Below are 12,552 nucleotides of genomic sequence, written 5' to 3'. Positions count from 1 at the left end.
ATACTGATGCTTGAGAATAAAAAAAAAAAAATCATAATATTCGATATACATTCATCACTCGATTAAACCCGAAAATTCATTGAGCATTCAAATCACCGACATGTATTTTATCGCGCTATCAGTCGTACGCAACGCGCGATCGTTTTACGCAAAAAGGATTGGGCTAAGAAATATATGACGAACGGATACGGGTGAAGGAGAAAGGAAGAAAGAGCGCAACAATATCCATCGCGTCGGCTCGCGGCAAAGTAACGCAAAATAGAATTTATTGGTATAGGCGAGGGAGTGCCGGTGAGTTTTTGAAGTCCTCGGGACTTCGTTGCCTTCGCCATTCGACTCGCCAGTAAACCACGACTCGTCTCGTTCGTGAACGTTGTAGAAAAGAGCGACGGGCGAGAAGGTATCGCGCGCACGCAGGCCCGGTTTCAGGGCCCTAAGAACCTCCCCCCTCCCCCTCAGTGATTTGTGCGAGAGTGTAAGATGACTCGACCTTGTACAACAGTGAGGAGGCATCAATTATTCGCTGTCTCATTACAATCATAAAAAAAGTTCTAAAACGTGTGTGAATTTTCGATTGAAAAGCGAGAGCGACGATTCTAAGCGCAGGCAAACCATTGTAAAAATTTCGTAGTGTTTGTATAATTACGAATACGTTAAACGACGAATTTAGAAGTTGCTGACAAATTGATTATTTCATAATCTTCAAAGTCTATATAATGTATTTAAAGATACTTATTCGTTATTTTTTTTAAATGTTAGATGCTGTATAAAAATTCAGTATCTGCATAATAAATTCTATTGTGAATAATCATCAGATAATATCGCTCTACATTGTGTATCGTAAATATGGAACTTTCTTTCTTTTGTTTTCTTACATACATACTACACGCTTACATCAACAAATCATCTTTCACCATGGACCATAGTAGGGACTCGGAAATCGCTTACAGCATCAAATTACATACATAACATAATCGGAATGTGAACGAATGATTGGAAAAAAACGAATTGTCTTTTTTTAATTACAAAGAATAATATTAGTTTAATTTGGATATTTTCCGGTTATCGGATTGAAATATTGAACAAGAACGTGATTGTGAAAAAAATGTGGTATTCTCTTACAAAGAAAGAACCGGAAGTGGAAATGCGCCTTGCGGATTGTTGTAAAAGGTCGTTCTTCGTGTTTATATTAAGAATCCAAATCGTAGCTTCAGACACTCTAAATTTTTTTTACAAATTAATAATAAATATAAAAATTTTAAAGTCACCGGATCGATTAACCATTTGGCAGGATTACTTTTTGAAAACAAATCGCATTTCAAAATTTTTGCGTTTCTATTTCTGATCCCTCCCTTGTTAAGATAAATTTAGGATCAATTTAAGATCAATGCTGTCGTAACAATTTGGATCCGGAAGATTAAAAAGTTACACGTCGAACTTTATATAAAAAAGTAAAATGATCACTGATTATTAATTATTTGTTAATTAATCGAGCGTTCAATTGATCCGTTGCCGGAAAACTTTCATAAGCAACCGACCTCAAGGTCGGTCCGCGTCTTTACGAAAGACTTGAGGTGGGCGTGGACAGCGGCAGCCTTGGACGTTCGATACGATAACAAGGATGTCTGTTATGCTGACGGTGCATCCTCTACCGTAATCAAACTTGTGGAATTAACCGGAGGTATCGGCGAGTCGCGAAATTAAAGTACCAAGGCGTGCGAACTCGTGCGCGCGATTGTATTTCGGGAAACGATGGCGTTGCTCATGTTTATCACACTTTGAGCACGTGCACGATTATTTTCGCGTAACGTTACGGTGAGTATCACAGACAGCCATCATGATACTCTCGGATAAAGAAGATGGGCTTCAAAACAAAATTGAAAAGGAAGAGGAAGCTACCAACCGAGTACGGTATACACTTAAGATTGAATTTCGAAGAAAAGGACAGAGGGGAAATGCAAAAAGAAACTTATTTTTGCACATCAAGATTATTTATCGTATAAAACGCTCTTTATGCTCTGTGCACGTGGAATTTGTTTAATTTTGCTGTAAAAAGGATCATCGCATTATTATATAATGTTAATTCTTTTCATCGGATTTGCTCGATGAATTTTTACGTCCAGTTATCTTCACAAGTTTCAATGAGATATCATGATCGCGAACAGTCCCGAGATAATTTTTTCTTCCGTGAAGCGGAACGATGACGACGAAAGCGCGCGAAACGACCTGACGGAATTTGCGAGCCTCACGTGGCAAAGTGCCATAAGCACCGGCCGGGGGTTGACTGCCGTGGCGACCCACGGACACTCTTTTTATTATTCCGCCGAGAGAGAGCTCCCTCGGCCGCCGGTGAGTTCTTTTATTTCGCGATTTCTCTCTCATTTCGCTGGACCAACCCACGACCGACACACACGGACCGGACTTGGAGCCGGTCGCTCTGCCAATTTGGCGGGATTATTGGAAGTCGCCGATCGTCCGGGAAGAGTAACGCAAGAATCGCCGATAAGCGACAGCGATAGTGACGACTATTAATACTTCCGGCAGTGCCTATCATGAATCAATTTGTAGCTTTTCATATTTTCTTTTTTTAAATCTTAATTTCTCGAGATCTCTTGATCAAACAAATTGGTCGCAAATTACTTTAAAATATCGAAGAATTTGAGAAAGCAACGATTTTTTGCATGATATCTCGATTAATAATTAACAAAATTTCGCTAAAAAATTAAAATTTCACCTACGGTAAGAGATAATATAAACTCAGCCATTATCTTCAGAACCAATTTTTAATGAAACAATATTGCATGAACATTTCTACGTTCCATCCGTGTGAAATTTGTGTGCGGTAGAAAAAGATTAAAGTAAGACTCACGTTTCATGACGTTGGCGATTGCGCTGAACTGTGTTTTATTTAGATCCAAATCGTCGGTCACGCGCGATGGCGTAATGCATGGTTATTTATGGGCGCGAATCTTTTCCAAAGTCGACCGATCCGTGTCATGCCTGATTATCGTGGGAAGAGCTTAGGGGCACAGGGTGCCCAAGAGAGTAATGCAACTTAAGGTCGTCGTAAGCAAAACTAAACTTCGGTCTTGCCTCCTCGACATCCCGGCATCGCGTATCCCCCCACCATCAGCTTCTTTTCAGTCATGTGGGATTTACATGTACGGGGAGTAGCACGGATTTCTCACACAATCGGGGCGGTACCCATTTAAAAGACGAGCATATTGTATCATCGCCGCGCGTACGCTGCATGTGTCATTCTGCATATGCAAACGCATCTAAAATCGAGCGGCGTAATTAAGCGATGATCTATCATACGAAGTTAATACTAAGAAAAGCAAAGTTATCAAAAATATAAAAAATCTAAAAAAAAATATATAAACAAATATATTTGTTATTGTATTAATTGTAATTTAAATTAAACTTACGAGTTATTAGAAATTTCTTAAGTCTTCATTGGAAATAATGTACTCGAGTCAAACAAATTTTTCACATTAGAAAGTGGAAATTTAAAAAAAAAAAAAAGATAGATTCTCTTAAGCGCAAAATTATTCTCCAATTTAAGATTATTTGGTATTGGAATATAATAGCGGCTAGGAATGCAATGTTAGATGATGTACGAGCTTAAATGAAAATTGAGAGTTTTTTTGATTTTGATTTTTAAAAATCGATAGGAAAATTTTCTACATCACCGAAGCCTACCGGAGTCAGCCTAAGTGAGCTATAGTGACACAACAATCTTCGTGCTTAAGATATCAACGCCTGAGTCATTACACGATATGCTGATTCGTAGACTTCGCGGGATTATCAAATCAGAAATGCACTTCGCTCATCCGAGTATGGTGTAGAGTCCTTTAAATTGTTATTATATCCATGTCTTCTTTCAACTCGTGTTTCAACAATCATATTCTCAATATATATATATATATATATCACATGTCAGGCGTTCATATTGAGGCTCAAACGAGCGTCAGCAACGATTAAGTGTCAATTGTCAAATTCGAAAAAGATGAATTATTTTTATAAATACATTATCATTATTATTAAAAATTTTTAATTATTATTATTTAAAAGCTTATTATCGATGTAAGAAAGAAAAAGAAATCATGATTATATTTTTTAATTATTATGAACAAATACAAATTTTTATTAATGACATTAATATTTATTTAATATTTTAAAACATTTATATATATTTATTCTTTTATTTTATCTATAAGGCAAATTTACTTAAGACAAGACTACCTGTCCCGCAATATTTATAAAATAAAGGCTCGTCATTTGTCAGTTTACGGTCAGGATCCCGAGCAGATATCATAGATCACGTCATTAATTGAACGTGATGTCCGGTAGGTTGTTTTTAAAAAAAGTATCAACTTTCGTGTTTCTACATATGTCCGAACGCTTAAGTCATCTTCACCTCGGTCGTTTCGGGGCGGGAGCATGTACCAGCTGCGGCTTGCGGTTCCTTTGATCCCGAGCTTCGGCCAGTTCCGGAAATCTGGCCAATGCATATCCGGATAGACTAATTTGTGTTTCCGCGCCAGTTAAAAAAAAATCCAAGAGATCGCTGGATGCGGCGCGAGAGCGCCGCAAATCGTGTCCAGTCCAGTTGAATTTTTTCGCGATCGCGATCGCGGCGGAAAAACTCTCAAACTCTAAAAAAATTTTTCCAGAAATTCTATTCCGGGAATCCACCGGAAGGATTAATCGCGCGCTCATGCTATCGAATATATTCTATATCGCGCGACGAATCGCACGACGCTGTTAGCTGGGACAATAAACAAGGGGCAACATAAACATAAACCGGGACGGAAATCTTTACGCGTCTCGGCGAGATTTCCTTCCTTTCTCTATTTTCCGTCCGCGAGGAACTCAATGCGCGGTACATTGTGATTCCGTCGGATACGTTTACGTCCGCGTGGCTTTCGAGAGTTGCGAGACAAAGCCTCTCTCTGTTCCGGCGTTACCCCGCTCCAATGTAATGCCCGTAGATTTTACGAGGCTGTAAAGAAGACGCGTAAACTATTCCTAGGGAAGAAGGCGAGAAGGCCGGTGTCACCAATTTTGTTCCGCCTAGGATTTCGTTTCGCTGATAAAAATCTTAATTGCCAGACGCGAACGGACGACGTGCGGATAAATTTAACTCTTGTTACACGAAGCTTTGTTGCCATTTATAGAAAAATCGCACAAAAATTGGATCTCGCGGAACGGATTAACTCTTTACGTTAGAATTGTATATTAAACTGGAGGTAAAAAAAACAAAAAAATTATAAGAAAAAAGGAACGTCCCACTTAATTTTTAAGTATAGTGATTAATTTACAATTAAACTTATCACTTTCTTCATTTAAAATTATCAATATCAATCGGCGAAACCGACGATCTTTAACCTTTCGCGTACCTATCGCAACGTTTATATTTACTGCGGTTTGTTACGAGGCATTAATCTTGATGTGTCAACAATTTATTACATAATTCCTCTGACCGGTTCCTCTGACCACGCTTATAATAGTCAATAACGAAGCATAATGCTTGATGTAAGAAAAAAAGGTCGCTGATCAGCTTTAATAACTCTTCCGTCGTCGAGCGAAATATACTCCTTTCCGAATTAAAATTAATTAACACGCACGGAAGTTGACAAAAAACTTCTTCACTTCGTATATCATATGAAGCTAACTCATTTTGTTTCGTATAAAGCCTGTACCGTCGTTACCTCACGTATTCGAGAGAAAGTTTAAAATATTCCGCGTCCCAAACTCGAGCATCGTGTCCGAAAGTTTTGTCTGCTGCAAGATAGATTAGAGTAGATATTTGTACTTCTCATTGTTCGGAAGGGACGCCGAGAGCGCCCGAAGAGGTCGGAGGAGGAGGAGGAGGAGGAGGAGGCATCGAGGTGTTAAAAATCTCCGGCGCTCCCGGCAGGATGGTAATGATCGGCGCGTGTTGGCGCGCGAGATTTCTCTCGAGAAAAGCGAGAAAAGCGCGCCGCTGTTTGCGAGCGTTTTGCATATGCGCGCACGTACACGTCGCGGGCCGACACCCTGAATTACCTAAGAGCTGTTTACGCACGTGCCAGGATGTTGTAAGGCGCGCACCCGCGCGCGGTTCATTCAATTATTGCCACCACCATTACGACTACCACTTACTTACCGCTATTATTAGCCATCGCGACCGAACCATTCATGAATTACTAATATTATTGCCGCGGTAATACGTGCGTCACGGTGAACGGCCGCCTCGGCTAACGATTCGCGAATTGTCCGATTGTCCGAGTGTCGCGCCGCACGTCGCGAGTCCTACCCAGTCTCTTCAGCGAAAACCTTTCGCGAAACCACCACCCACAGGAGCAATTTTGTAACGTTATGATTTTTGTAAAAAATCTCTTTCTTCAATTGCGAGCTCTCGAGAGGAAATTTCCCTCGCACGTGTAACCGGAATATTCTCGAGATAGTTTCCTTATATCTTCTTTTTTTTTTTTTTTTTTAGAGTTTCATCAATCTCCAATTTATTATTACAACGTAGGGGAATGTCGCCTATCTTCTGCAGGAACAAGCTTTCCCCCTACATTAATCGAAAGGAGATTTAGATATGACAAGAGTTTGGCATCTCTCGTTTCAAGCACGACAGCGGTGATTTAAACGTTTAAAAAAAAAAGTTTGAAAATAAAGCTTCGAGATAGGTCCCCCGTCCCCCGATAAGCACACGCGAAGATGCGAAGATCTACGCCGTCGTGACAGCTGTTCCGGCTGGTAAGGCGTGAGTTCTCGCGCGATGTTTTCCGCTACGTGAGCCATGGAAGGGTACAGCGGCCAGGATTACGCGGAAGGATCACGTCCGACACAGGCCGACGTTTCTTCCTACAAATCGCTTCGGGAAACGACACGCCCCTTCGCGGCTGCCGCGACGCGTTACGCGCGCGTTTCTATTTACTTTACGTCGCGTTTCCTCCTCTGCCTTTTCTCCTTCTTCACCCTAGTCGGCGAAATAAGAATCCGGTGCGAGCGCGAGTACGGTGACTCGAAAATAGTCCGATCCATTTCACACGCGCGTCGCGCGTTACGAGCGGTTAAATCACGCGTTTTCAACCCCTTTTGCCTCGACGGCGCTTTTAGATAGAACGGCGATAGAAACGGCTGAGTAGGTGCATTCTCGGCGTGAGGACATTCTAACAACACGCACGGAAGATTTACGTCGAGAACACTAGCTAAAATGGAACTTATCTAAACATTTGAATCGAGATTTAATGACCGGGGCATGTATTGGACATAGAGGGAAAATTTTAGCGCCAAGAAACTTAAGGAATTTGGGGTGTCAGTTTTTTTTTTTTTTTTTTTTTTTTTTTTCAAAAGAAAGTTTCATCAGAGTCTAATTAGATGTGATGAATTATTAATGATAAATAACAAATTTATAAAAAGAAATTTAAGAAAATCAGAATAAATAACAAAATATTATCATAATCTATTCCCTCCCGAAAGTTTGATTTGATTTCAGAAATTTTATTTTACATTAAATGATTTTAAGATCAGCGATTGTATTTAAATAACTTGTAATCGATTTTTTAGCATCAAAATTAATTCTCTTTAGCATCAAAATCAAATCAAAATCAATCAAAATTTTCTAGCATCAAAACTTAGTTTTTTCGATTGATGTGAGAGTTTTTTTTAGTAAGAGTTTCCCAAAGAAGAATCAATCGCAGAAGGTGTACTAACGGAAGGGTAGAGGCTTATACACTATCGCGTCATATGAAAGATCATGCGGGTATTGTAACACAATATCGAGATAAATCCAATACGTTTCAGCGAACAATTTACCTGCATCCGTGCACTCGAATTACACCTGCGACAAAATAACATCAGTCTATACCTTTAATAAAATTTCGAATTCATTTGAAAAAGATAGTGCGTGTTGCATCTTTTAATATGAGCTTCAATTCAAGTATCAATTAGTATAAAGACTTCCCGAAAATAATGAAAGCTCGAATTACATAACGCTTTCACACTTTGAATCTTACAGCCATCTTACAGCGATGTGTAAATAATAAAAAAAATGTTTTCTTAATTTGTTCAAATATCTTTTAATTCTTTTTTACAAAACTTTTAATTTAAATATTATTTATTTATGATCAACTAAACAAAATAATGAAAAATGATATCAATGATTTTGTTAAAGTTTAATGTGAGTTATTAAATAATTTGATGGCATATATATGATACTTTATAGTATACCATTATATTTTATTTATATATAGATTATATATAGATTAAGTTAAATATAATAATATAAAATTATTAGATATCATAAAATATAAAATAGGTTTTCATATATCATTTTCATGTATCACTAATTGATCATTTTTATAAATTAATATACAATGCCAGAGTTTTCAAGTGATCGAATCAGGTGACGATTTAAACGTTTCTACTGCTTTCTCACGCTACTGCCATGCAAACATATGTCATTATTCAAGATGTAGAGATGCCAATGATGATTACTTGCGCGAAATGTCGAAGATATCAAAGATGTATCGGAAATATCGATGAATGCGGGTTATTTTCTATCCCCCCCCCCCCAAGTTCCAACTCTGACTGTTTTGAATGTGCAACGCGGTAGATAAAAAACGCTCGTTATATCCAATGCATATTTTTCATCTAAGGCTCTGCGCACAATGGGGAAAATATTAGGAATAGGAATAAATATTAAATTTTAGAAATAAAAATTCAGAATAAAAATTAAACATAACGCACAAGTAAATATGAGATATGACTATATTTTAGACTTATTTATATTCATTGTACGTTACACTTAATTTTTATTTCGAATTTTCATTTCTAAAATTTAATATTTATTCGTATTCCTAATATTTGCTTTATTGTGCACAGGCCCTAATACATCACATCTTGATATTTGATTAATTTAATATAAAAAAATATTTCCTTTTGATTCTCATTGATACAAATTTTCTAAATAATAATATTATTTAATAAAGTTCTGTTCGCAAAATGATTCGATATGTGAATAAATTTTTTATTTGTCCACCAACATAATTGAGATTTCAATACAGTTTATAGTTAATCATAAACTGTTTAATTTGATTGATTTTTATTTCGCAAATATATTAAAATAATATACAGGAACATTTATGAGGAAAGAAATATTGATGTTCTCGTCGCTCTTATGACGGTGAATATCTACATATTATTTTTTTAAGTGTGGAATCAATTGTTTTACGAACCTTCAGCGAAATCTCACTTTATTTCTCATTAGGACCCGTAGGGGGGAGAGTAGGTGAAACCAATCAATCTTCCTCGGTAGATTCCCTCTGATCTCCCTGGAAACGCGCACTTTTATCAAGCCGACGGTGTTTGACACATTTCCAGCGACGTCTCGAATTTCCTCGCCATTTCCAGGTCGAGATTCGTCGCCCTTCCCTCACTCGTATCGCTGCGTGAATTGGAAGCCCACCACCATTGTCGACATCATCGAGACAGATCGTCAATCGCTGATTGAACTACTTTAGCCACAACTATTAATGATTTTAGTCTTTCATAATACATTTAAACTAGTTTCTATTGCAGCAGTCGTGATGTACATCTTGTTTTTCCGTCCGCGTGAAAATTATCATAAATTTATATATTTATTCGCGTTTACTATCGTAAATATTAATATTATAAATGACATAAATTTCCCGTTAACCAGTAATAATTTATATTTACATTTTAAGAGTTTGCTTCAAAACTTTATCTTATAGTGATCTTCTAGTAGCTACTTTTTATGTTAATTTTACTGTATATTTTCTTTATTTTTGACTCTGTACGTATAAACAGCTCCATTAAAATCGCTGTATTATTTCATTATTATTCAAATTATGTTTTGATTATCTTTTAATCATTACGTACTTTTTAACAATTTTATTTTCAGTTAACTGCATTGAAATTAATATAATCACTTTTAGATTTAAATTTTCTCATTCTTATCTTCTTCTCTCTAATCCACTTCTCGAAATGTTTATTGACAAATTGTTTCTTTTTAAATCCCTCGTTTCTGCAAGAAAACCCTCGTAGATACGTTGATTGTCAATTAACATTAAATCTTCTTTCATAAACGTTCATATCGAACGAGTCGCACTGTCAGACTATATTTTATTGTCTTTCCGTCGGTATTTGAAGAGGCACGTCTTCTGAATCACCTAGTTTATTTAACAGTCAAGCTACAATTTGCCGTAAGTTGTAACGATTCACCAAATAAAAGAAAAAGTAACGTCTTCAAAGCATCTATAAATCGCATTACCTTAACTCACGATCAAAATCAAAACGTTGATCATTTTGCACGGAACGATTTCCTACAGTTTCCATTCGTTTCTGTTCCCTGAGATCTCTAAACTCTCGTCGCATAATTCATACAACGTATAATTAATAACGGGAGCAATCCGACCTCTTCTAAACGTACGCGATTACGCGCCGTATCTCCGATTCGGGTGTAAAATTGAAGCATTAATCACTCTGCCGAGTCTGCAGTCTCCCGTTTCTTGTTTCGGAGTATCAACATTTGTCGTGCAACTCGATAGCCGTCGAACAGCGATTAATTCCTCTCGGTCACAATGAGATGAGTTAGCGTCTCGGGGAAAAACTCGTATCTCATACAACGCGTCCGTTGCTTCTCTCAGCGACAGCTCTCAGAGAAAGTTCTTTTTAGAAGATATCCATCCCGCTTTTTCTCTCGACACGGTGTCATACACCTAATCGCATACACCGCGCGAATGAACGGTCACACTTCCCTCGCGAATAATTACGCGGATCAGCCGCTTCATCCGTTCCCGTTCCTCATTCGCCGACGAGTCGCGCTGCTCTCCGATGACAGGCAACCCCTTTCTTTTTCTCGCTCGGTGGTCGCTCGGTACTTCTGGAGACGCGACGCGATCATCGGCGCGAGGACGCGCCGACGGCGTGCCTTCGAATCTCGGCCGAGGTGTCAGATCCGCGCGCACCTTACGCGATCAATTCATCAAGCTGGCAGGACGCCGCGTCGCACGTGTGCACCATTTACACAGCGTCACGCGTATTCAGCCGTACAACTGGATGCACCGTGCACGCTCGACTCCCCCCCCGTTCATGGACCAACAGCCGCGAGGCAGCCGATCCTCCGCCCCCGCCTTCGTTAACCTCCTCACACCTCATCTCCCTTCTTGCCCCCTCTCTCTCTTTCTCTCTCCTCTCTTCTCTTCTCCTCTCCCCCTTTCTTCCTCTTCGCACACACGCGCGCGCACACACACACACACACACACACACACACACCACACCACACCACACGCGCGCGCGCGCGCGCGCGCGCGCGCACACACACACACACACACACACACACACATTCTCTTGTGTTACCAGTTTGATTTATCATAACGTGTATTATATGAAATCCGGTCCATCCGGCATTATCTACCCAACTCTATTCTCATTGATGAAGTTATTAATAATAGTATCTCGCTCACATCAGAGCTCAGAGCTCATCACAGAGCTATCACTTTTCACGTACATTACGTAATTCGATTATTTATTTCTCAAACATTTTCATCACTGCGCGAAGAAGCGATCTCTGTCTTTCTTAGTGGGGGACCTCCTCATTTTCTCTCTCCATCGTTCCTCTCTCTCATAGATGTGAGAACCCACTGGCCACATAGATACGACTCTCACCTATGCATCGCAGCGGCAACACACTGTGTACCGAGATAACGCCTCTCGCTTCTCATTGGCGCAGCCTCCGACTCTTCGGCCACACCCACGACACATCTGTGCGAGTAGAATCCCTACTCCTCTACTCCTGCGGAAATGTAGACCCTTGTGTTCTCTCTCTCTCTCTCTCTCTCTCTCTCTCTCTCTCTCTCTCTCTCTCTCTCTCTCTCTCTCTCTTTCCTCCTCTTCTCTTCTCACTCACTCTTTTTCATCCTTTCTCCCTCCCTGCTATTGTGATCCCCGTAGTCGGTAGTCCTCTTCTTTCGAGCTGTGTCGCTACCGCCACTGCCACAGCCGCCGCGCGAGCATCTTCTCCATTTCGCACTGGTTTTTAATACTCTTGCACACGAGCGAATGCACGGGGATGAATTCGCGCCGGGTCCTTCGCATATCTTCCCCGTCGAGGACCGCGCCGTTCCCACCGTTGCAAATTTTCGCCATCCTATTCGGGAGTTAACGCTTAAATTCCGTAACCGGGATGGAAAACGTTCGACGGATCGTCGAAGTTCATCGAGATCGATTGTCTTCCCGGCTACAGGCGCTGTGTTACTCAACGTTTATTGAAGAATATTGTGCAATAAACTTGTGTTATAAATGCCCATACGCCCTCATTCGCACATTATGATTAAATTCAGTAAATTGTATGTAGTATTAAATGAATATAAGTTTTATTGCGCGTACGCCTGGCGCAATCAATAATGAGAGATTTCATTACCGTACATTTCATACTTAATTTCATTTTAATTTCATTTTAGTATAAACTATAAGTTTTATATATTTCAGTTAATTCACATTGAAAATAAATTAATATCTTGTTGAAGTGATAAT

General features: G+C 39.3%; 1 protein-coding gene across 3 annotated transcripts in view; it reads right to left on the bottom strand.

Moving 5' to 3' along the window:
* Window positions 1-11,082, bottom strand: part of LOC105427678 (single-minded homolog 2-like) — a 39,360-nt gene extending 28,278 nt beyond the window's left edge. For 2 of the 3 annotated variants that reach the window (XM_089075791.1, XM_089075790.1), the window contains exon 1: window positions 2,870-3,090. Coding sequence is in view for 1 of the 3 variants with exons in the window: in XM_089075790.1 (XP_088931916.1) it covers window positions 2,870-2,876 (7 nt within the window). In the remaining 2 variants the exon portion in view is untranslated. Of the gene's footprint in view, window positions 1-2,869; window positions 3,091-9,233 lie in introns of those variants that run through there. The other variant, XM_089075792.1, reaches the window with a different exon arrangement.
* Window positions 11,083-12,552: the final 1,470 nt, after the last annotated feature.

Source organism: Pogonomyrmex barbatus, unplaced genomic scaffold (assembly GCF_055798465.1).
Source record: "Pogonomyrmex barbatus isolate J1 unplaced genomic scaffold, ASM5579846v1 scaffold2, whole genome shotgun sequence".
Lineage (NCBI taxonomy): Eukaryota > Metazoa > Arthropoda > Insecta > Hymenoptera > Formicidae > Pogonomyrmex > Pogonomyrmex barbatus.
This window is presented reverse-complemented; position numbering and strand designations above follow the sequence as displayed.